The sequence below is a fragment of the Thermobia domestica genome, chromosome 8 (assembly GCF_964235325.1).
Source record: "Thermobia domestica chromosome 8, izTheDome1.hap1.1, whole genome shotgun sequence".
In the NCBI taxonomy this organism is placed as follows: domain Eukaryota; kingdom Metazoa; phylum Arthropoda; class Insecta; order Zygentoma; family Lepismatidae; genus Thermobia; species Thermobia domestica.
In genome coordinates this window covers 224489630-224515599 of record NC_137461.1, presented here as the reverse complement: position 1 = coordinate 224515599, position 25970 = coordinate 224489630, and the positions used below count along the sequence as shown (strand labels likewise).

At 35.2% G+C, this 25970-nt stretch overlaps 1 protein-coding gene across 1 annotated transcript in view; it reads left to right on the top strand.

Annotated features, from left to right (window-relative positions):
* phr6-4 ((6-4)-photolyase) overlaps window positions 1-25970 on the top strand; it is a 49384-nt gene that overhangs the window by 6021 nt on the left and 17393 nt on the right. The window contains exons 2-6 of the mRNA XM_081769456.1: window positions 8129-8237; window positions 15966-16108; window positions 19530-19714; window positions 23091-23320; window positions 23779-23946. Coding sequence (XP_081625582.1) covers window positions 8129-8237; window positions 15966-16108; window positions 19530-19714; window positions 23091-23320; window positions 23779-23946 — 835 coding nt within the window. The remainder of the gene's footprint in view (window positions 1-8128; window positions 8238-15965; window positions 16109-19529; window positions 19715-23090; window positions 23321-23778; window positions 23947-25970) is intronic.

Sequence of the window (25970 nt, the reverse complement as noted above, 5' to 3'; positions counted from 1 at the left end):
AGTACCAATAAGGCTTTTTACTTCGTTTTCTTCAAGACTGGTGGCATTTTAGAACACGTTACATACGCTTTCACGCCTTTCTGCGTTGAGGCATAGTGTGTGATGACATCATAAATTTAAAAAGGTATATTTTGTTATGCGTATTATTTTTTGGCGGGTTACATTTTGCATTCAGAAGACAAATTGTGCACACTCGTTCAGTGCACCCCTTAATAATTTTCAGATCTCTGCGTGGAAACAGCGGGGTCCAGAAGGGCAAAAATGTTTTTAAAAAGGATATTTTTTAACAAAAATAGCTTTTTTCGTGATTTTTCCGCCTCAGATAGAGACATATGAATGGTACCGTTTGAAAGGCTGTTCTATTCTGAAGAAAATTATGTACGTACTATGCTCCTAGGATAGATAGGGATGTCTCAGGAAACTGTTACCTGAGATCCTGTTTTATACGGAAATCTGGGATATTTGGGGAATATTATTTTTCGCTGGCTTACTTTTGCACCTACAAGATTGAAATTTTGCACATTTACTCAATGTACCCCTCAATATTTTTCAGATCTCTGCCTTAAAACAGGGGGAGGGATCCACAGAGGTATTTTTTTTTTAATTATATTTTTAACAAAAAATTCCTTTTTCGTGATTAACCCGCCCCAAATACATGACGGAGACATTTGAAGGGTACCGTTTGAAAATTTGTTTTATTATGATGTGAATAATGTACAAATCATTATCATAGACAAGGTTGGCTGATTTAAACCAGCTGGTTTAAACCAAAAAACGAAAAATGTTCGTAAAAGTGAGTTCGTAAAAGCTTGATGAACACACATTTGTGGGTTATCACGTTTCACTCCCGTATATTATTCGTATTATATTCAGACCTACATTCCCCATTCATTACTCAAAGAGATTATACTGCAAAAGCATCTTTTTTTTTAAAAAAAAAATATATATAAGTTTATGAATGTTTCTTTTGTGATTTTTTATAGTTTGTTATTATTGTTATGCAATTCCAAACGAAGAAATTCTAAATATTGTTTCGTTTTAATAATGTTTACTACTGATAAAATACATTGAAATTCCGTACTTGGGAGGTGGGGGTATACAAACCCCACGAAAGGCATTTATTGAAATCAGAAGTATCTTTTGTAACTATTTATGTATAAATGGGTCAGAGCCAAAGTGTACTCAAATAATTCGTATCTTTATTCACTTTTCTTACTGATATGCAAATTATGCCGTTGTATTTCTTTAACTTGGACTAATAAAAGTCGTTAACTAACTTGGATTAAATTAGTTCTTCTGTACTATGCACTACTTTGAAATATCCAAATGTAATTCTGTATAATGGTTTCACTTGTGCAACTGACTATCTTTTTTCCTTCTGAAATGACTCTTGACAATTATATTAACAAGTATGTAAAGATTAGTACAACTTTTTTTTTTTTTTTTTTTTTTTTTTTTTTTTAATCAGGAGTCCTTTGTGAGTGAGTCGGCAGACGTATCGCATTTGTAACCAATTAGTCCCGGTTCCGAGTTCAAACGGAGGATAATTTCTCTCGGCTGTAAGCCGAGAAGCTGTCTGAATTTCACTTTGGGCTTATGTGACCCCTTCTAGCATAACCCGGTTGTTGCATAATAATACCAAGGCGAAAAAAACTTGTTTCTGTCCATATGTGGTATAAGTACGTAAAGCAAATTATTTAAACAAACAAACAAAAAAAAACGGATTTAAACCAAAAAAAACTTTTTTGTTTTTTTTCTTTTTTTCAATAAAAATCATGGTTTTTGCCAACCCTGATCCTAGGATAAATAGGGATGTCTGAGGAAATTGTTATATTACATCCGGGTCATCTGGGGCATTGTAGGAATGTTCTTAACTCATTGTTAAATAGTTTCCTCACCCTTACTACTCAAGGTAGAAGCTTCAAATTTTGTACACACATTTAGTACACCCCTTAGTATTTCCCAGTTGATTTTGAGATCTGTGCATTAACACAGGAGAGTCCAGAGGGGATCAAAATTTTAAAACAAAAAAAAGTTTTAAAAATGCCGATTACTCTCAAAATTTCCCGCTTCAGGGACATGATAGGGAAATGTGAATGTTACCGTTTCAAAAGCTGTTCTATTCTAAAGAGAGTGAGTGATATATGTACTATGATTCTAGGATAAATAGGGATGATGCTGTAGTTGCTTGATTGAAAGTCTATAATTTACCTTTAAAAAGAGCCATAATTTAAAAGGGTTAAGAAACATTGTTTGCGATTGATATAGGTTAACGATTGGGGATATTCAAAATTCAACCCCAATACTTTCACTTAAATGACATAATTAGCATTTAATACTAATTCCTAATGCTTTTTCTTCAGTTCGCGACTTGTATTATACGAGGAGAAAGATTTGATTTAAATCAAAAAAATCAACAAAAATGATTTTTTAAAAAAAAATCATGATTTTTTTCCACCCTGTTAATAATCAGGGTGTCTACTGGTCATGAAAGTCATGAAAGTCATGAAAAAGTCATATATTTTGCTTAGTGGTCATGAAAGCCATGAAAAAGTCCTTTATTTACCCAACTGATCATGAAAATCTGAAATCTCAGAGTATATTTTTATATTTCATACTTTTATACCTCATACTGCATGTACTGAAACAGTTGTATCACGTCAGTAATTGTGAGAATTTCCCCCACCAGCTAGTGCTGGCTAACTGGTACTTTACTGTCTTCCTAGCTGCTCCCTATTTCATCTTCTAGTCTCTGTAATGTAGTAACAACTTTTTACTGTCCAACTTTGTGATCTGCTATTTCTTTACTTCTAAGAAATGTAAATTGTGTATTTTTGGGCCTTTAGACTTATGCAAATAATATTATTCGTTTGAGTTTGCAGATTTTAAATTTGATGATCTATTTTTTTAAAACGAATTTCTTGTATAATTTGTTTTGTCTTTGGGCAGTTCTCTGAGTGCTTAATTTCAGACAAATTTCTGCTAGATGGATAATTATACTCAAAATTAAAACTTCAAATGCAGTATAGAGTGATTAACTGGTAAGAGCAGGCCCGTATTTTGGTAAGTGCTATTCTGTGCTCGAGCACAAGGCGGCAGAATTTTAGATTCTTTCTTTAAGATTCACAATAAGTGATATTTAAGACTAGCAACCCGCATAGTTCCGATGCACCACTGATGGTAGGGGTTTATTATTACTAATGGTAAATTTTTATCGCCATGGTCATGAAAATTTGAACAAAAAGGTCATGAAAAGTCATGAAAAAGTCATGAATTTACTTTCTGGTATTCCAGTAGACACCCTGATAATGGACTTTACCTCGGATTGTATCAAATGTCAAATTACCTTTGTTTCGATAGGGTCTCCCATCTTTTTCAGCGGGTAAGGTGAAACCTGAACTTGTTAATTTACCTCACGTCTCCTGGTACTATCTTTCACTTCATGAAACTTAACCGATATCGTCCAGATGAGTGAGCAGGTTACCACTTTTATTAAAATGAAGCAACATAGGCATAGTATAAAGTAAGAAACTATCACAAAAAATGCATTTTTGAAGCAAGTAGCGAAGAACGAAACGTATGTAACATTATCGTTTCTTGGAGAGTAATCCAGGTAACGAATCTGCTACCTACCTTTGGGTACTGGCTCCTAGAATAGTCTCTAAAGAAACAGTTAACAACAACCTGGTACAGAGTTCATGTCCTGTTCAAACGCAAATAAAGAAATATGACATGGGTAGCCTCAGTGGTTCGGAAATCAAGGCTTGCCTGTATTTTACTTTTGTACATATGTATGCATATATACAACTGGCAAGCTGATGATTCCATAAATATTAACACACGCACAAATAAAAAAGAAACAAGATACCTTAAATGAATTCCTATTTATTGAATATATTCGCATGTATATGTAGTAAAAGAAAGGATACTGATAACACACAAATTTTCACTAAGCATGAACGCTTGAGCAAACAACACTACGCATACAATTCAGAAATATGAAATACTTTGTACGACAAAACAAACAAACAAAAAACAAAAAACAAAAAAAAAAAAAAAATGAAAGAATTTAGAATATAGCCCTTATGGTTATTCCTTTTATCACATACACTAAAACACTATTTACGTTGGAGTACGCTTTCACTGTAAAACAGGGGCAGTAAGTAAGGGGGTTGGGTAAAGCACCAGTTTCCAGCGAGGTCTTGCTGTTTCAAGAACGACACACTTTATAAAATTATATAGAACATTTTGTTCACTTTCTCTGTTGAGGCTATGGTTGTAATCCACACAAAAATTTAATACTTAGTCGAAGTTGTATGCATATTAGGATATAAGTTCGTCGACTGAGGCTTTTGCGTACCTAACTTTATTAACACCAGCGCAAACTCCTCGTTTCTACTAACACTCGGGAAGATTCCAGTACAATGTCTTTGGTTGGCAATGTGGAAAATTTAGTTTTTATATTCATACTTAATGCAAATATAGTTATGATATATTGAGTAGTTCTGACAACACGTCTTTTAGTCTCGTGAGAAACTAAGAACTCGAGACTGCAATTAAATAAGTGTTTCAGATCAATTTGGTAAGAATTCAGTCTTATAACTAATGGATACTTCGCATGATAGTCCAATATAAAACAGTGTAATAAAAAAAGAATACAAATTGGCAATTGTGGAGATTCAGTCTGCAATTCACACAGATTACAAGCGCAGTTCCCACCGTAGTTGAGATAATAAAGCAAACCTCGAGGTGTGTCGTACTCGCACCTGTGTACAATATAATTATTTCGTATCTAAAAAGGTTTCCAAGCGTTGATAATCATTATATTATGAAAAGTATACACAAAATAGTCTTAGTAGCCAAAATCATGGCTTGGTAACTTCACTCAAGCAAAGAAAAAAGTTTGCTGTTTCAAAGCACTTTGCTAATGAGATCAACATTTAGTACAATAAAGAATGTTTTTTTTTGTGTTATTGACGGCGCCAATCTGTCTAGAGAACACCTGTATGCAAAGAAATGTAATAGTTTCTCACTGGCTCCAAAGCGTTCAGGGCGAAGCAAAAATGTAACTTTTTCTTTTACTAGGATAAAATATTAATTCTGCATGATGATTAAAAATCGGCGAAAATATACTGTTTGTCCAAGAAGTGAGTTGTTATGGCCGACCTGGCGAACATAAATCTATTAGTTTTGCTGCTGATTATTATGTGAGAGAAATGGTGGATAGTTTTATACAAGGACGTTACATTTGAACTTTTTGGTTGTTTTAAGTCTACTGTCTTTATAACAGTTTCAAAACGTTCAGGTTGAGCCTGGAGATGTAAAGTTGAACAGTTGAGATTTCGATTTGACCGTTGAAGAAAATAAAAGATTCTGTCGAAACCTTTCAGTGATTTAACATTGTGACACAACCCAAGTTAGTCCATATTAATCTTCTTCTTAGGTCATATTCTTTCAACTGATTTGATGCAACTTTCAGTTATTCCTATTCTGAGCCAGACTTTCAATCTTCCCAAAACTTAGGATATTCACTAAGGAAAAATAAAGAATGTAACCTAAGGTGGAAGTCCACGATATGTACTTGCCTTCAGATTTAATGCAGGTAATTAGACTGGTGTGGTTAAAATAGACAGGACCATGATCCTGTGAAAAATAAGTACAGGATTCATATAATGTTGGAAGGTGTTTGAGTAGGTCGAGGCATAATACCTGGCAAAGTCTGAGAAAAGGTTGGTAATAACAATCAATATTTGATTAGAATAGAACTCCTACTCTTTCGGCGTATGAACCTTCGGATACCTTGAGCTGTTGAGTTACCGTATGCTATGTGTAGAAATATAAGTTTTTGTTTAAACGTAATTATGGAGTGACTAATTTTTAAAGCAATAGTTCATACAAATAGACATATAAATATATATAAATTACATATACATTTCATATATATTTATAAATTATATACTATTAGTAGAAGTGCCCGGCTTCGCACGGAAAGAATAATATTTATGCACAATATTAGAATGCCAAGCAACGCCTTTGGTCTTACTCCTGTCACAGATGAAGAATTGGACTAAAAGACCACGACCAATAGTACCAGGCCAGCTGAAGTACTGCTCCATGAACTTACTACGTTTGGTATCCCATCTTTCGTGGGGTGCTGGTGCGACACTACCGTAGCCTTATCCGTTCACAATTGGATTATGGCTATGTTGCATGAGGTTCTGTTCGAACTTCTTTTTTACGTTATTGCATACTCATCATCATCTTGGACTTCATCTAACCTTTGGAGACCAGCCTTATTCCTAGTCTTTATGTTGATGCCCATGAATCTTCTCTCTCACACCTTTGGGATCCTTGCTCCTGCGCTATTACATCCATATCCGCGCACAACCTGGTCATCCTTTAGCATTCGCCCTTGAAGCTGGTGCTCGCTCCGTTATCAAGCACGACCTACTATTACTCGGCCTCTTGGCATTCGTGCTGTAGACCTTATCGCTTCTCTTGGAATGGACGTCCCTGCACTTTGTCCATTAGGCTTCCTGCCCAATCATCCGTGGACTGTTCTTCCACCAGTCATTAGCTTTCATCTAGCACGGGTTAAGAAGTCTGTCATCACTACTCAAGAATTTTGTCAGGAGTTCTTCTCTTTTCTGGATCAGGACCGAACCTACACTGTCTTTTACGCTGATGATTCGAAACATGCGGACTCTGTTGATTGTGCCTTCATTACGGCTTCTCATAGCGCTGGTTTCAAGCTCCATCCAAACTCTTAGTGTTTCTGCTGAATTAGTAGCTGTTTTGCAGACTCTGCATTATATTCGTCGACACCATCTTCGACATGATGTTCTTTGCTCTGATTTCCATCAGTGCTTAATGTAGCCTTACTGTGTCGACTTTGCACCACTTGTTCAGCAAATTCTACTTTCCTGCGACTCCTTACGTGTGGTTGGCTGTGATGTACAATTTTGTTGGGTACCTGGCCATATTGAAACGAGAGTACTGACCGGGCTGCCAAGGAGACTGCCCTTACAAGATCTGACTGCAGGTTACCACTCTCCAGCTCAGATCTTCGTCCTGCCGTCGACCGTAGTCTCCTTCAGCGCTGGCAAACAGACTGGAACGAACTCCTACGTAATAAACTGCGCAGTTCATTGTACGCTAGCAAGTTTCAGCTTGGTGTTTGGCACGAGTTCTCGTCCTTCACGGCTAGAAGAAAGAAGATTAGCACGCGTATGTATCGGGCATAGTCATCTGACCCGTGGGCCTTCCCTCACCCTTTGTGGTTCATTACTCACATTCTGCCATCTTCTCGTGGAGTGTCTTCCTTTTACTTGAATGCACCTTGAACTACCAGTTGATATGCTTACTTTGCTTGGAGACGATGCCCAGATGATCCTTAAAGTGTTCTTCCTACACCATGCTCAAGTCCTATCTTTCAAGGCCCTTCTCCTCCCCTTAGCATAGGAACCAAAATGTTCTATATAGTTTGATTCTCTAAAATCACGTTGAAGTATGTGAAGTCAACAGTGTGAATTCGTGTAGGGGACAAACATACATTCTCTTATATATATATGTAAGATTAGTTATTATAAATTAGTTTTTTGAGTCTCTATTTCTAAAATGTTTCTTGTTCACTTTACAAAACTTTCAAAAAATCAAGTTTTTTAAAGTTTTTTTTTTTTTTTTTTTAATCTTTATTTTAACGCCTGAAAAACAGCGCAATAAGTTTGTAAAATGTAAATTAAATACCTGAACATGGGATAAATTATCCCAAATTGGGTATTAACAAACCATAAACAATGAAAATAAAAACTCATTCCAAACAAGTGACAAGAAAATTTTTAGAATTTGGTGACTCATTTGATATTACAGGCCATAGAGTTGGTGATAATTAGCTTCACTATCTTGTCACCCGAAAGACAGAGCTATGAGGTACACACTACTACCACGTTGTTGTGTAGAAAGGTTACAGACATTTAGAAATATGACAAATATTATTAGACTAATATGTACTGACAGAATTGGGTCAAGTTAGATCTTCCAAACTCGAGAATTAAGCAAATTTTATATTCTTAACTTTCTGTAGATATCGTGTATGAAAGTGTATATATAATAAATCTTTTGCTTCTAGATTTCTTCTTCAATGCCTTGAAGATTTGGACCGAAATCTTAGAAAACTTAACTCCAGATTATTTGTTATTCGAGGCCAACCCGCAGATGCTTTGCCGAAGTTATTCAAGGTAAGTTTATTAGTTCACATATAATACATACCAGTACTGTTTTATCCATTTCATTGAGGCGTTTACAAATGGATTATTCGGTTTTGTGCAGGAAGACTATATACCTACCTATCTTCAGTTCGTATGTAATTAACTTGTTTTAATTTCGAACAATAATAGGAGTGAACGTTCGGTGACAGTGAAATTCGTCCTTCGTGTTGATTTGTATATGTTTGCCTAGAATAGTTTTCAGCATATCCAGATCAGATTTTGAACTCCAGATTTTTGTAAGATTGTTTCTTAATTTTCGTTTTACGTTTAAACATACGGATAGTTCACTGAAGAGTGAAAATTAAAGTGTATGATTTTCTCGAATACAGTTGTAACGATTTTGCTTACATTTCATAAGTCAATATTCCATCAAGGATCTTATAATATGGTATAAGTTGTTTTTCTGGGGAAAAGCAACTTACATGATTTTGTTCATATTCCATAAATATTTCGTTAACAATCCTATATTGTGGTGTAAACCAGCGCCACAGCTGTTAGAACAATTGCAGACTCTATAGCGTTCGAAATGTGGGTGTGCAGAATAATGGAAAGAATTAGTTGGATCGAGCGGAAAACGAATGAGAGTGTCTTAGAATTGGTGGGGGTGAAAAGAACAATTGTAGGTATTATTAAGGAGAGAAAAAGAAACAGGTTGAGACATTGGAGCTGAGAAGGAACTGTATCATGAGGGACGTAGTAGAGGGTATGGTAGCAGGAAGGGGGCGAAGGAGACTACAATAAATGGATGATATCAAGACAGAAAAATTGAACATCAAACCGAAGAGGTTAGCGAAAGACCGTACAGCATGGAAGCTTCTGAGTTGCGGCAAGTGACCTGCCAATACTGGTAGAATACCTATGATAATGATATTAAGGTAGTTGAAATTTATGGTCGAGTATTCTCTGTAAGTGTGCAAGAATAAAGGTACACTTATGATCAAAATTATTGCCGCATGTCTATAAATATGTTGTTCTAGGAATATAAGTTGATAACGAATTCTTCTGGTATTTCTTATAATGTTAGTATGTGTATAATCGGCAAAGACATGTATATAGCAAATTTCATGTTAAAAGAGCAGTAAATAAGAACAATAAAACGAAAATAAAATTTTCTTGTCCATTTAGCAACATTTTATTTTACTCATTCTGATTTTCGTATTTATAATTCTTTTCCTATGAAATTTACCACAAATATACATTTCCCGATCATACACATAGTATCAATATTAAAAGTACCCTGCAAAATCATTATCAAATTATATTCTTACAAGAAGACAATAATAGATATGCGACAATAATTTTGAACATGTTACATAATTGTTTAACCCTCTATAGCACGCGTGGTCACTTATAACATCAAGGCGCACGCGCGGAGTCTCACTCCGCAATATTTATTTATCTTATTGTAATGGGTATTTTGTTCTGAAGTGATATTAAATTGTTTAATATTTTCTTTGCAATGTTTCTGACAATTCACCACGTATATTTTACAGCACAAACTCCTTTAACAGTTCTAAGAAAACTAAAATTTCTCTATCCACGGAGTGTGAGCCCGCGGCGCGTGCTACGGTGGGTTAAAGAGGAGAAATTGTTTGTAATTGAGAAGAAATGTGTCTGAATACTTGATAGACTACTCCTGCTCTGTATTGTGTTTGAGTTTTTTTTTTTTTTTTTTTTTAATTTTCCTAAATTAGAAGAAAGGAGAATGGAACTTAACCAAGTCTGCGAATACAGTTTTGTTTTTTATACAGGGTGTATCAAAAGTTCATGGTCATAGGCCAAATTCGTTATGAAAAGATACAAAAAATGGAAAGAGATTAAAGTTGTTAGAAATAGGTGGTTTTTAATCTAAAATGGTGGAATTTTCCCAATCGCACCAGCCGTTTGTACTCGACACTAGTATAGTCTAGGGTGCAGCGTTTTACCACTTTTTTTTTCGGAACGAAATGTAATACCTGGCAAAAGTGGCCCACCCACATGGACATTACAGGTATAGATTTTTTTTCAAATCGGATAGTATCTTCTATGAGAACTATTGTCTCAATTTCACTGAAAATTACAAAAAATACCAAAATTGTTCGTTATTTTTAGTTATGTTAAAGTAAACATTTTTTGATTAAATACATGTCAGTTGCTTAGAAAACTGACATTCAAGTATAAAAATGCCAGTTATGTGCCCTTGGGTGGGATAGGGATGCCTCCTCTGGGGCCAGAAAAGGGGGCAAATTCAGTACATTTAAGCGGTTGTGCAGTTCCTCGCTCACCTGGTCATATAGCCTGTCCAAGCGTCCCAGAGTCTACCACGTGGAGGTGGCTGCACCTGCGCCAGCCCTATCCAACCAACCAACCATACATAGGGACGGATGGACTAATCCAATTCGTCACTGTCATGAAAAATTGTCACAAATTGGGACTTTGATTGAAATTTAGACACAGCTTGCCTAGAAAGTAAGGTTGACCTGATGATCCTGTTCCTAGCATCACTACCACATACTCGAGAGGCTGCTTCAGTGACTAATTTCACTATCCGTTCTATTGCCATCATGTGGCATGGATAGACGGTGGAGGACTATTCTGGCACAGTGTTGTCAGAAAGAGAAAGTTTGTCCATGAGCTATTTGTTTGATACTGTCCTTAGAACTGGTGGTATAGTTATTGAAACATCAGTGCTTTCCCAAAAGATCATTTCATTGTAATCTTTTGCCTCAAAATTCAGTCTGGGAATGATGTTATATCTAATAGTGTTATGAAGATTCTCTGCTTCGTGTTTTCGAGCACTAAGAATCTTATGTAAATCATCTTGTCGGACAGCAAGTGGACCATCAGTCATCATGGCGAAAAGAACATTCTCTGGGAGTGCGAGAAATACATTCGTCTGAATGGATGAACGGATTACAGCCTGGTATTCATTTGGTAAGATCTAGACCTATGAATAGTCTCAAAGACGTGACGAGGACCATTAGCAATGGAAGACTTGAGATAAGTATCTCAGGTCTTTACTGAGTTTTCTGAGCTCTTCTGAATATGATGAGATAAGTCACATTTTATTGGTTTGAATGTCACCACTGGAAGCTTTTCACACAGTCAGATAGTTTTGAAGCTATGGGACCTGTGTAAGAATAGAGGCTTGAATTAGCGCCAATATGCGTGAAGAGAGCTCGGAAAGGCAGTTCATTAAAATGCAAGAGACAAATAGCCTGTTAGTTACTTTAATTTTCGACGAATACCTCCCTTCCATCACACCCAAGAACCTCAACGTCATCAAAGCCACCTTCGATTTGGTTCATGATGTACTCGAAAATAGCCGTGGTCTCGCCATGGCCAGAGCCAGACGATGGTGTCACGTCACCAACGTATTGAGAGTTAGGTTCAGCCACAAGTGATAAGTGCTCTTCTCTAACGATGCGTGCGTGTGTTTTAGTGTCTTCCATTTGACCACCAAAGTATAGGCTTTTAATGGGATCATCATTTCTAGAACTTTCTTTTAAATTCCGAGCAATTTTAATTTTCGCATGCCTTATTTTGCTCCTGTCCACAATTAAAGCAGAGTTATGTTGCTAGATTGTTTAGAAGTTATAATTCCGGTCTTTAAAGCTGACTGAAGCACAGTTGATGTTATATGTGCCGCAGCCCTTTCGTTTACATTGTATCTCTGAGCAATCATAGCAGTTTCAGTCAAATCTAGCTTCGGTTTAGATGTTCTGTCTCTGGGTTTGGTCTCTTCCTCAGAAGAGCTTTCCTCTGCTTTCTCTTCAAGGTCTGCTTCATTGTCACTGAAGTCATTTTTGTGATATAATAAATAATATTGACTTTTTAAAAAAAGAAATACAGAATTTTCTGTGAAAATAGTGTTTAGCAAACTATTATTTGTAACAACTAATTCATATAAGCTGAAGGCAACAGTAACCAAATATAGCGCTTGAGAAATGGCGCCCAATTTGAAGCGTATCTGACTCGTTCCTGATACTGACGCTGAGTTACGCAGATCGGGACAAGAGAAGGGCGTTGTAGTATTGTGAGGTGGAGGGGTGGGAGTGTCATAGTGAAAAATAACAATGCTCTGATACCACTATGAACCACCAGTAGAAGGAAAAGGTAAGGACGAAAATACCTGTAGAAACGCTTAATTGTACTGAATTTGCCCCCTTTGCCGGCCCCAGAGGAGGCACCCCTATCCCACCACAGGGGCATATAACTGGCATTTTGAAACTTGAATGTCAGTTTTCATAGCATCTGGCATGTATAAATCCAAAAATATGTTTACTTTAACATAACTAAAAATAATGGACAATTTTGGTATTTTTTGTAATTTTCAGTGAAATTTTGAAACTTTGAGGCAATAGTTCTCACAGAAGATATTATCTGATTTAAAAAAAAAATCTATTCCTGTAATGTCCATGTGGGTGGGCCTTTTTTGCCAGGTATTACATTTCGTTCCGGAAAAAAAGTGGCAAAACGACCCACCCTAGTATAGTACCCTATGCTAAATGAAAAAGCAACTTTTCAATTCAGCAGGCTCTTCGAACAGAGCGTAAAGACACGCAAAAATAGTCCAAAGTACTTGCACGTTGTTGTGTAAGGGAACCTGGAACACTTCGAATTTGTTGCCCAGGATGTATTGTTGGCAGAGTGAGAATCTAAGGCAACGTGCTAAACTGCTCACATTGCATTTTCATTTAACATAAGGCGCCCTGCTAATGTAGAGCACAAACGGCTGGTGCGATTGGAAATATTCCACCATTTTAGATTGAAAACCACCTAATAGTTTCTTCATAATTTTTTTTTCGTATCTTTACTCATAGCGGAGTTGGGCCAATATCCCCAGGTTTTTTTTACACCTTGTATACATTTCATTATATTTTGTTAATTTTTGTTCATTCTAATGTTTGAAATTTTTCTATTGTTTATCAATTATTTATATTAATAATAATATTATTATTGTAACTACAAGAATTAATGTAGAACGCGTCGTACACGTGTATCATCTGGAGGTAGGATGGATGTGCCCTTATCGTTTTGAGTTTAACGTTCCACAATTATGCTCTGAGGCTAAGGGAGACTGTTATTGTGATTATGAACGAAATTGTGGAATAAAGGAAGTGGGAGGAAACAAGAGAGACCGAGTAAAGCCACGCGCAGTGTTTGTTCACCACAAAGCCCACTTGGCGCTACTTGGGATCGAAATACGGACCGCATGTACCAGAGATAAGCGTTCTACCACTAAGCCACTGCAGCCTATATCCTATCTTGTATTATATTGTATTTTTAGAGGTAGACTAAAGATAAACTCAGCATTCTGGCGCTACAGCCTAAGAAATGAAAATTAAATTAAATTTTTAGTTAACATCTGATGGTTATGCTCTTTAGGCTAAAGGAGATGGATAATTAAGGAGAGTGAATGACTGTGAAACGAGAATCGAACCAGGACCACTTGCAGCAAAGGCACACACCAGTGAGTAGGAATGCTATAGCGTACAAAGAGCTACGATTGACAAGAGGAGCTTGCTTATTAATTTGAGTGATCGATAGCGCATCTGCTCTCATTACAAGAGTTCACGGTTTGGAGACCAGAGTTCGCTACATCTTAATTCAGGCAGCTTTTCAATTGCTTCACGATGATGGATCAATATCAAAATTTGGTTCTTCCCTTGGGAATCGAACCCGAGATCCCGCACACAATTACTTTACCTTTAAAAAAAAAAAAAAAAAAAAAAAAAGTCGAAAGTATGCACTTTTAGAGATAGGCCTTACTAAAATATTTAAGAGGATCGATCGCATATAGTCCGAGAAATACTATTTTATCTTTCGTTCACTCCTTAAATGTAATTTGAATTTTTTAAATATATCTTGGTATCTACAGAGCAGGAAAAAATCTTGAGAACTTGTAATTAGCCTGGTAAACGAAAGTTGTACTAAAATGTGGGAAGTTACTTTTTTAAATTGCCACTCTTGGTTACTTGTTAGCCTACTCTGTAAACAATTAAAAGGAGGAACGTTTAAATAGAGACTAGCATTTATTAAACCGGCAAATTTAAGTACAATGAATTTGACATTTCAAATCAATAACACTATTTATTAGTTTCATTTTTGTGGTGGACAAACACCGTGTGCGTGGGTTTTCTCGGGGTTCTCCCGTTTCCTCCCACTTTCTTCATTCCACCATTTCATTCATTATTCATCATCACCGTCTCCTTTAGCCTAACCGGCATAACCGTGGGACGTAAAACTTAATGATTTCATTCCATTTTAGTTTCATTTTTATCTTGTGTCAGATAATTTCTTGATATTTGCTGTATTATTTTTAATACATTGTTGTGCATAGTATGAATAAATTTTTAATATGCAATATTTGTAATAACTGGGCATTCCCTGTTCAAGAAGTATATAGGTAATATTAACTATGTAGATTACCGTGTGATAGGAAAGTCGCACAAGTAATGATGAGATAGTACAAGCATAGCAATTCTAAACTTTTAAACTGTAAATGCTGAATGCATATTTGACAAAGCATGAATCATACCGTTTAATAAAACTTAAGTTTTTTTTTTTTAATTTGTTTTATTTTTTTTATTTCTTTTATTTAGTAATTGGGCGTTTTGTAGAGGAAGGAGTAGTTGAGGAAGTAGAGGAGAATTAATAATAGTTTGAGTGTAGTATATACAAGGTAAATCGTTTATTTTGAAACGCCGTTGTAACTTTTAAACTAATAGAACAGTGAATACGTATAAGTTCCTAAAAAGGATACCCGCCAGTTTTTATTGTAGATCTTACTTTTCTTTTGACGCTTTCCATGTACAGAGTGGTTCGATTGTCTTGATATGCCGTTGTAATTTTTAAATTAACAGATAAAAAAACGCTGAAGTTTTGTTTCATAATTGTTTGACACGAAACCCCCAGGTTAACAGTTTTTTTTTCCAACTGACACTGCGTCATGTTAATACGTATTTCAGATCTGTGTGTGTTAAACGAAACATACAATACAATATTGTCTCCGTGAATTTTCTTCGGATTCTCTCAGGTGCTTCCACAAACTTTTATCTCCAGCTCTTCCTTTCTTTCATACACTTTGTTATTCATCTTCTTTAAATCTAAATAACACATCGTTAAATTAATGACGTGAGGTAGAATCAGGGACTGTTGTAATCTGTTGTACAGCGGGGGACACTTCTAAATGGTACACCTTAGCCGTAAATCTCCATATGACTGTACCATTTAGAAGTGTCCCCCGCTGTACAGACATACCTGAAAAGAATGTCTGATACAGATACATTTCTTTACACGCTTTGTTGGCGGGAGGATTGTGTCAGTAAGGGTATATCTGTAGTGCTTTTGTTGCAAGCATAGGTATGGTAATATCATGCTTACAGTTGTAAGTACACTGTTTGTAAATAAGTTAAATGTTTTCCATATCCAACATTAATATTTCGAAAATCTTGAATCGATACTCCTGCAAAGAATGTTGAAAGTGATTTTTCTTATATTCTTTCTACAGTCGTAAGTTAATTTTCCCTGTGTGATTTGGAATAATAGGTGAATATAAATGAAATGAATTATGCAGGGAAATAGTTTGAATTTTGTCACTATATATTCTTTTTCTGAGAAACTAGAAGTTGTTATACATAATAAGTGTCTAATGCAGCTCTACTAATCAATAGTTTGTTTGTAGTCGATATTAATTGTGTCGAATGTGTGTTCCAGGAGTGGGGTACTACCTGCCTCACTTTCGAAGAGGATCCTGAACCATTTGGTCGAGTGCGAGATCAAAATGTTATGGCAATGTGTAAAGAACTTGGCATCACCGTCGTAACAAGAGCATCACATACGCTTTACAAGCTTGAAACGTGAGTATATATACATTGACCTATTTCGTGTGTTTGTAATAATACTAATAAAAGTTTGCACCCTGTACTGTCTAGTTGGCCAAATCTCTTTGCAGACTGTAACACCTGTCAATTTTCCAGTCTTAAAGGCATAGGAAGCATATAACGAATTATTTTAATATATAATCGATAATTTCAGTGGTGCTGTCAAGTGTCGGGGACTATAGACAAGTCCGTTATGAGTAGAGGTGCGAAAAAATGGAAAGAGGAAAATTGTTCGATATATGGTTTTCGATCTGAAATGATGGAATTATTTCAGTCGTTCAGCCGTTTGCGTCCCATAGTGATAAAGCGCCTTATGTTAAATGGAAAAGCAGCGTTGCTAGTTCAGCATATCAACAATTTGAGTTGTTCAAGAATCGATTTTGAGGTGTTGTAAAACTCGTCACACAGCAATATGCACGTTCTCGGGTTATTTTTGTTCTTTCGTTTCGGTTCAAACAGCTTACTGAACTGGAAACATTGCTTTTTTTTTCTTTTAACATACGACTCTTTATCAGTGTGTGCCGTAAAAGACTAATGCGAGTGAAAAATTCGACTAGCTATTTCCAACACCTCTTTATTTATTTATATTTTCAGACAGTATGCAAACGCTGCCAGGAATTTTTAACCATCTAAAGTTTGACTCCTTTACAATCATTGCGTTTCCAAGCTTTCGTCTCTCTCGAGTTTTTTTTTTTAATTATACAAAATAGAAAACTATATTTATTGGAAAAAACAGTTCTGTTACATACGTGAAGCTTCCTTCGTTTCTCTACATAATCACTACCTTCATATAGACATCTGTCATAGCTGTTCACGAGCTTCAAAACTTCTATGTTATACTCTTCTACCACCGGTTCATTAAGCCAGATGGTTATTGCAGTCTCCAACTCTTCATCACTTCAAAACATTTACTTCCCAGGTACTTTTTCAGCTTAAGGAAAAAGTGGAAATCGCAATAACAATCTGCATTGATCGTATTACCTTTTGGTATGAAATTCCCAAAAAGTGATTGGCGCTTGCTCTCTGGAGTGATATGATACACTCAGGTCTCATCACCAGTCACAATCCGATCAAGAAAGGCATCTCCATCTGTGTAATATCGTGTCAAGAATGTGATGGCAGTGACCAACCGGCTTAATGAATGACAGCAGAGTATAATGTGGTAATTCTGAGCCTTGTGAACAGATAGACAAATGTTTAAATGAAGGTAGTGATTATGTAGAAATGTAAAGGAAGCATCACGTATGTAACAGAATTGTTTTTCCAATAAATATTGTATTTTTCATTTTGTATAACTAAACAGTCTTTATTTTGTATAACTAAACAGTCAGACCAAGTGGAGACCTCGAGAGTGAGAGAGTGAATGGCTGTTCTGGGAAGCGGACTGGGTGACGTAGTGGTTAACGCATCGGCACGGTATGCCGGAGGTCCCGGGTTTGAGTCTTGGTCCAGTCAATCACTTTTTCACTCTTTGTGCGTAATATAATATTCTAGTTTATGGGTTTATTTGCTCCGGCTGTTCCAAGCTTAAGATATAAGTGAAAACTCATTAAAAATAAACTAAGTCTTCCTTATGGATAACAATAAATGATATAAAATGCAATGAACTGTTCAATACGGTACTGTATACCTACTTTTGGGCCACCCTGTATATATATATATATATATATATATATATATATATAATATAATATAATATACTACCGCTCAAAAGTTTTTGAACAAACAGGATTTTTGTAATCATCTACTGTGATCATATTATTTTAATACGAGAACTTTGCCGCTTTGTATCATAGATGCTGCTGCGTTTAGCATAAAATTTGATGGCAGTTGATTTGAGATCTGAGAGGTACTGCAGATGATGTCAAATTATAATTCTTCAATTGAAACCAAAAAAACACACTTTGATACAGATATTGCATAGTGTAAACAAGAGTGTGGAAGGTGAGGCAAGATATTAATTTTGTTTGGAAAGTGTAGACATAGAGGGTCAATACAGTGACAGAAATTGGTAAGAAGTAGCTTTCCAAATTGTACCTTGTTGATACGCGAACATTTAAAACTCCACAAATACCATATTTTAAAAAGTGTTTACGATGGTTTCACTATTGTTGCTCGTTGAAATAGTAACGATCAGCATTACATATACGCTTCCACTGAGCGACAATTGAGCAGAGAAGGATGCATATTGACCCTCAAAAATATTTCTGAAAGAATAGTGTTGTTGGCTTTTTTAAACACCAGCATATCTACGAGATATAGAGAACTCCAAATTTTGGAAAACTACTACTTCTTTCAAAATGTCTGTCATTGCATTGACCCTCTATGTCTACACTTTCCAAACAAAAATAATATCTTGCCTCACCTTCCACACTCTTGTTTATACTGCACAATATCTTTATCAAACTTTTTTTTTTCTTTCTTTAGTTTTAAGAATTATAATTTGACATATCATCTGCAGTACTTCTCGGACCTCAATTCAACTATCGTCAAATTCCATGCTTTAGGCCGGAGTACCTCTGATGCACGGCGGGAAAGTTCGCGTGTCAAAATAATAGGATCACAGTAGATGCTTACAACAATCCGGTATGTTCAAAAACTTTTAAGCGGTAGTGTATATCATCTTATCTTCGACTTCTGATTATTTTATTTTGTTTTTATAAATAACCTACCATAATGAAAATTAAAGATCCACTAAAACTACTGTTATATTATTTGGTGATAGTGACATTCCTTCGTTCCTTAACCACTCAAGCAGTTGTGATGTGTGTGAATGTCACAATGTAGCTCGGTTCTCAGGTAATGTTTATATTGTTGGTTTTCAGTATTTACTGGCGCCACTTTGTACTTTTATAATTGAAATGAACAGAGGAAGGTAGTGTTGGGATTGAAATATCCATTGTATGACCCCAAAAGGCGAGAAAAACAACTATTTGAGCGGTATTGTTTTCAGAATGTTTACGTTAGGGTGTATAGCGTTTTGTTGATAAAATAACAGTGTCAGAATGAATTATTGCCAAGTTTGTTCTTTCTCTAAGAATGGGTAACTTTTGTAACTGAAGAGCCTTTTCTTGGAGGTAAATTTTTCCATTCGGTATGTTGAAACCTGTTGTTGTCGACTATTAAATTTAAATCATATTTAATGGTAACTTTTCAGGGTAAAAAAAAAAAAAAAAAAAAAAAAAAAAAAAAAACTATTTTATGAAATTATTAATTATCATTATTTGTGTGCTTTGCAACAGGAGATTTGATGAAGATATTTAGGCACGATAAGTTCCACCGTTATAGAAATATTTAGTTCCATATTTTAGAATGAAACAGGTAAAATCCATTCGTGATATGTATGATTTAATTGTAACCTGGAATGCACAGCCCGTACAGCAGTCTTCTATTACAGAATAATTGATAAAAACGGTGGAAAGCCTCCGCTTACATATCATCAGTTCCAGAATGTAGTTGCCTCAATGGAATCTCCACCTCCTGCAGAACCTAGTATTACATCCAGATTCACGGGAAATTCTTATACTCCAATCTCTGACGATCACGACGAGAAATACGGAGTTCCATCGTTAGAAGAACTAGGTACGTGCAACTGATAGAATCGTTATGTAAGTGGTATTAGCTTGTAGTGCGTAAGTTCGCTAATAAATTGTGAGGCAATTTAAGGAATTGTGTATAAATATGTCTGTCGAAGCAAGAATGTTACGCTTTATGTATTATTTAAGTATTGTTTAAGACTTAGTAGTGCACATATTAATATCAATCTCCAGTCATTTGTTGAGTTCATAAGGCATGCTTGTATATTGAGTAGATGCACGCTTTCTGTTTTACCAATTATTTACCTACAATAATTCTGGTGTAGGTAAAGTAATTAATACATGTCGGAGAAATGAAGGACAGCTTTTCCCTATGCATGTGCTGAAAAGCGAGAATTCCTTATAAATGCATGTAGATGTATTTATTGACGATAAACTATCATATTATTTCAGTTTGCCGAGTAGTAATATGACGCTTTGGTTATGGGGCCTGGAGAGGCATTTCTATCAGTTGTGTACTTCTTTTTTAAGGTAAGGAGATTCACTTTCAGAGAAACTGGAGTCAGGTGTAGAAACTTGATACATTTCTACGCACGAGATCAGAATTACGTGGACAGCAAAATTTATATTCATCGAAATATCAATGTGTGGCAAAGCTTGTTAAAAATTAAAATATTTCATTAATTTTATAATGCTGAATAAGTTAAATCCGTCATATGTCGCGCTAGTCAAGCATGTATATGACTAGCACGATATACATTTTCAAGTTGCTGGTACACATCCTTTGTTCATGAAGTTATATATTTATTTACTTTCTAAATTTCGTTTACATCTGTTTGTTTGTTTCTTCATTGTTAATCACGTGAAGAAGTAAATTTCTAAATTGTGCCTAAATGCTAAGATATCGGGAAGTATTGGACTGAACGGATGTGCATATATGGAAAAACTGTTCTCGCAGAGAATCCTGCAGTTTCTTTTTCTTGCAATACTTAATCTGAAATTTTTATGGTAGGCATGGGTATACCAGCTGTAGAAATAAAGAACTCAATTTCCGTTTATTACAGTTCTCTGACATACGTTACTTTTTTGTGTGCATTTAGTATTTTACGTTCTTTTATATCACTACTAAGGAACAATGTGCTTAGCAAATCTTGTGCGTTTTTAGACTATCGTAAAATCAACTTTTATATCGTTTAAAACCACAAAGTAAAGATCAATTGTTCCTCTCACAGTAAGCCATTACACTTACGATAGATCAATGTTACTGGAGGTTATACAAAGATGATATTGACTAATAAAATGTATGGAATACATATTTAGAAATTAGAATAGAACGCGCATAATTGTATTTCGGAAAACAGCAGAAGACTGTCCACTCGCGGCTCAAGAAACGCTAGGATTAGGAATTAAAGTTTTAGACTTTCGGCAGGTATGATGAAGTATGATGGATGACGTCCCTGGACGATCATACTGCCCAGGGAGTTTGGGAGGAAGAAGGGAATGGGGAAGGAAGAAAGCTGCTAGAACCATTATGTAGCATTTGCGTGGTGTGAATAAGGAAACCCTAGGTAAACCTCAGTCGGGACGGTTTGCCTGGGAAAGCTGTTACATTTTTTCGACCGAGTGTCCCACCGGGACTGTTCTCGCACCAAAGGGGAGCGGTAGCTGCTACACTACTTGGGCCACGGCTCCACAAACGGATTTGATACTTATTATATTAGGACAAAAACTCCTAAATTGAACAATAAAATAGAGAATGGAGTACTGTTATTACCAATCTTTAATATAAAAAAATAAAAAAAATAAAACGTTGTTAGACTTGTATCACATATCTTCATTAATGTACTGTATGTACATTACTAACAATTTATTGCTTCGTATTTCTATATTGCACCGAAATGTGTGTGTGTGTGTGTGTGTGTAAGTTTTGTCCATTTTTGAGAATAAATAAATCATAGTAATAAAGATACTGTAAGTGATTTGGCAACAATGATCTTCGCATGGGTTTCATATTGGTTTTGTGTATAAGGCTGAAGATACATCACGATTATCGGCTAGGAGAATTTTCTCATTTATCTGTAATAGAAGTTATTTTTTTATATATAACAGATAATTCTATGATAGGTGCATTTGCATAAATTTGAATTTAATAGGGCAATAATATAAACATGTTTTCCCCCCACATAAAACAGACATCACTTTAAAAAATACATTACAAGAAATTTAAAGGATGCCACTAATATTGATTGAAGAACCATGTGAAAAACCTTTTGGATAACATGTGTTAAGCCTTAGTTTTCCTCGTAAAAAGGACACTCGTGTATGTATCCGAAATATTAGGCAGTCTTCTGCTCTTTGCAGGAATACAATTAGGTGGGTTCTTCTCTAATTACACAAACGTGCTTCATGAAAATTGAAATGAAATGAAATATTTAAGTTTTACGTCCCACTCTTATGCAGCCTAGGCTAAAGGAAACGGTGGTGATGAGAAATGAATGATATATTGGAATGAATAAAGCCCACTGGGTGCCTCAGGGAATAATATATTTAGTATCAGTGGGTAAAGAGAGGCAGTCATTATATATTTTCAAAGATGAAATAGAATTTTTCGTGCCGATACTGATTTACACATTTCATAAATATACACTGGAATTAATCATTGGCATTTCGTTACTTCATATCGTACCGGTAACATTTTTAAATATCTTACCCATTTGCAGATGTTCTAATCATTATCGAATTACTGCGTATAAATAGGATAAAAATAAGAAACACTTTACAATTAAAAGATAATTTAGAATGGACCTACGATATTGTGAGAAGAAATAAAACTTTAACATATAGTTATTAGATCTTCGTAAAATTTCTCTCATCGCGACTTCATCCATATCTGCAGATCGATACATATTTCCTATATTATAATTTTGTTTGCAGTAAGACTTATTGAATATCAGTGTGTTTCTTTTCCAATTGTTATGCGTGGGAGAGGAATAGTTCTGCACTTAAAGTAATTCATATTGATAGTAACATGTCGATAAATTTTTTGTTCTGAATAAGTGAGAATTTTTTAGTTTGTCACATCCATAGTTATTATTTTGACATTACTATAAAATAGTTTGTGTTTCTTTGCTACTCAGAAATGGTATGAGCATCCATAGATGCAAGTTTCTATTGTTGTAGTAGTATCTTGTGTATAGCAGAGTAGCTTTTGCTTAAAAAAAAAGCAACTTTAAAATGGTACGCTTGGTATTTGTTCATTGTAGAGTGAAGGACTCTTTGTGTTTGAGGATTGCGTCTAGCGTACCTGATAAGAATATGATCTTAAGAGTATAAGTCTACCTACTGACATTATGTAGATAAATTATCCTTTCTTCTAAGATCTAAACAAATACTAAGTGTGTGCTTATTTTCCATTATTTCAGGTTTTGAGACTGAAGGTTTGCCTCCACCAGTATGGCAAGGGGGAGAGTCGGAAGCCTTAGCGAGATTAGAGAGGCATCTTGAACGCAAAGCATGGGTAGCTTCTTTTGGACGCCCAAAGATGACTCCACAGTCGCTGCTAGCTAGTCAAACAGGACTCAGTCCTTATTTGAGATTTGGTTGCTTATCAACAAGACTATTTTATTATCAGCTCACAGATTTGTATAAAAAAGTAAGTTTCAGTTCAGTTTGAGTTTTAAAGCAAGTTTTGAAACTCGTTTATAATTAAAATTACATAAATCTTGGTGGCTTTGTGCCAAAGTAGAGTTGAGATTTCTAAAAGTCTAATTCAGAATTATTTAATGCTAAAAGAACATATTTGTCGTACAATGAGTAGTAAGATATAGAAAAGAAAAGAGCAAGATTGTTAGTATTGGGAATGAAGTATAGCTTTAATTCAGATAGAATGACAATTTTTTTTTACGTTAACTGGTCATTCTATTGGGACGTTTAATCAGACGTGTTTAAAATTGAAAATTTACGAAAACTATTTTTGAAAATATAAAAGATGCTTACTCAGGAATTAATAAACATATAAACACTATATAAACATGCATTTTTATCAATAAGTTATAATAGAATATGATTTATTTATTATTTTTATTTATTTATTTATTTATTTTGTTTCAGATCAAGAAAGCATGTCCACCACTCTCTCTACACGGGCAGCTTCTATGGAGGGAATTTTTTTATTGTGCGGCAACAAGAAATCCAAACTTCGACAAAATGATAGGGAATCCTATCTGTGTTCAAATACCGTGGGACAAAAATCCTGAAGCTCTAGCAAAATGGGCCAATGTGAGTAAATACAGTATAGCCTACATTCTATGTATTGTAAGTTTAAAAACTTAATTTTTCTTTTTATAGTAGTGTATTGAGTGTTTATTTTAGTGTAATGTTTTTTTATTATGTTTTTATTTATTCTTTTACTTTTTATGGGTTTTTCAAAAACGTTTAGTGTTTCTTTCATTAATATCATGTCTCTCAAACACACACACTATTCTCTAACGTTCATTGAAACTAAGAAAAGTCCTATAATTGTAGAAGATAATCGAATTCAATTCAATGAATTTAGACGTTGGTCATTCATATGTACAGAGATCTATTTGCCATACTGGCGAACGGGTCGAAATCATGTTTTAAATTTTGGGACTTCGGAAGATTCCGTATTTTCTTCGCATTGTCAGATAAAAGTTTCAGAACGAGTGATTATAAAATAGTATACATTTTCAGAGAAAATATATTTACAACTCTTTTTTGCATAGATTCTCATATGTTGTAACAGTTAACTCACTTTTTAAGTAATCTACTAGACACAAGATTTTTCATCTTACGAACTGCCTACTGAGACATCTTTCCAAGTTCGATACCCGTTAGTAACATTTTTCAATAGGTAGGCGCGAAATAAAGCCTTAAAAGAGACAAGAAATTTAAGCTTTCGAAAATTACATTTCCCAGTGATTGGTGGGTGGACACATTTTTCTGACTGAGACTGTACATATCAAAAGTAGGCTCTCTCATGAATTCGCCATCATGAGATTGCCGTTAACCCCACTCAGCAAAATATTAAATATAAGTTTGAGAGTCCCAGTTACCGTGAGTTTGAGGAGTAGTGGGGTGTTGTGAATTGATGGGAGTGAGCTTGAATACTAGTGCAAGACGTGAGGTTGAAGTTGAGATGTGATTAGATGGTTTGAAATCGAGATTGAGAGTGGTTTGCAAACACTGCCTAGCTCTATACAGTACAATATTAGATCAATGTTTTATAGTCTCCAACGTAAGTGCATCCATTAATATAATTACATAGAAATCGCGAAATGAAGACAGCAACCCTCTGTGTAGATATTTCAGTTTGTTAAATGGGAACTAAGTTATATCAAAGTACTTGAAACTGTACTCAAATCGCTCTAATACAACGTTCTTAGATGTGTATGTGCAACTGTAGCTAGCTCAGATGGCTAGCTTGAAAATAAGTGCATTTTAAAACAAAAACTATTATAGATTGTAACTTACTCATTTCTAATGCAATAACTTAATCTACGTCGTAGTTCGTGTCTATAAATAATATGTAATAAAACTACAACGTAAAAAAATATAATGAATATTTAATTTTTCTAACCAGACACTATGATTTAAATGTAATTTCAGTATGGTAAATTACTTACAAAACGCTAGGGTAGACTTTTTTATTGCATATTTAATTTTGTTTCGCCTGTGACGACAGATGCAGGCAAAATAATGAAGGAAATACTTTAAACATTCATGCTGTGTTAAGTAGCGAAATACCAAAAGCAGCCCTTGGTTGTAGATCTACAGATAAGTACGTTCATCCTATTAGTAAATGTTGAGCAGCACGGAATTATACTGTTATCTTCTTTGCTTTTTACACCATCTAACAAATGTCCTGCAAGTTCCTAGGCGGTAATGCTTCAAACATGAGGAAGACAAACCGCGTACACAGCTCAGTAAATTCGTCCATTATAGATTACGAAATGTCTTGCAGTGTAGAAAAGAGATGAATGGAAAAGCATTCGTCGTAGACCCACCGATAACTTGACAAAAGGCAGTAAACTGTACAACCGCCTGCTGTATTTTTGGAAAAGTTACCTTCGATAGACAAGGTTTCCCTCATTTCCCGAGTTCATTAACCTTCCAGAACATAAGGAGTGAAAGATGTTCTGCAAGAGTTTGTAGGAAATGGTCACTTGTACTGTTGAATGTTCAGGTTTCCAATATGCAGAGGTAAATTTATTGTGAACAGCGTAAAAGTAACGTTGCTTCAATGCGGTCAAGATTCAACATAAACAGATGGCCAACTCCCA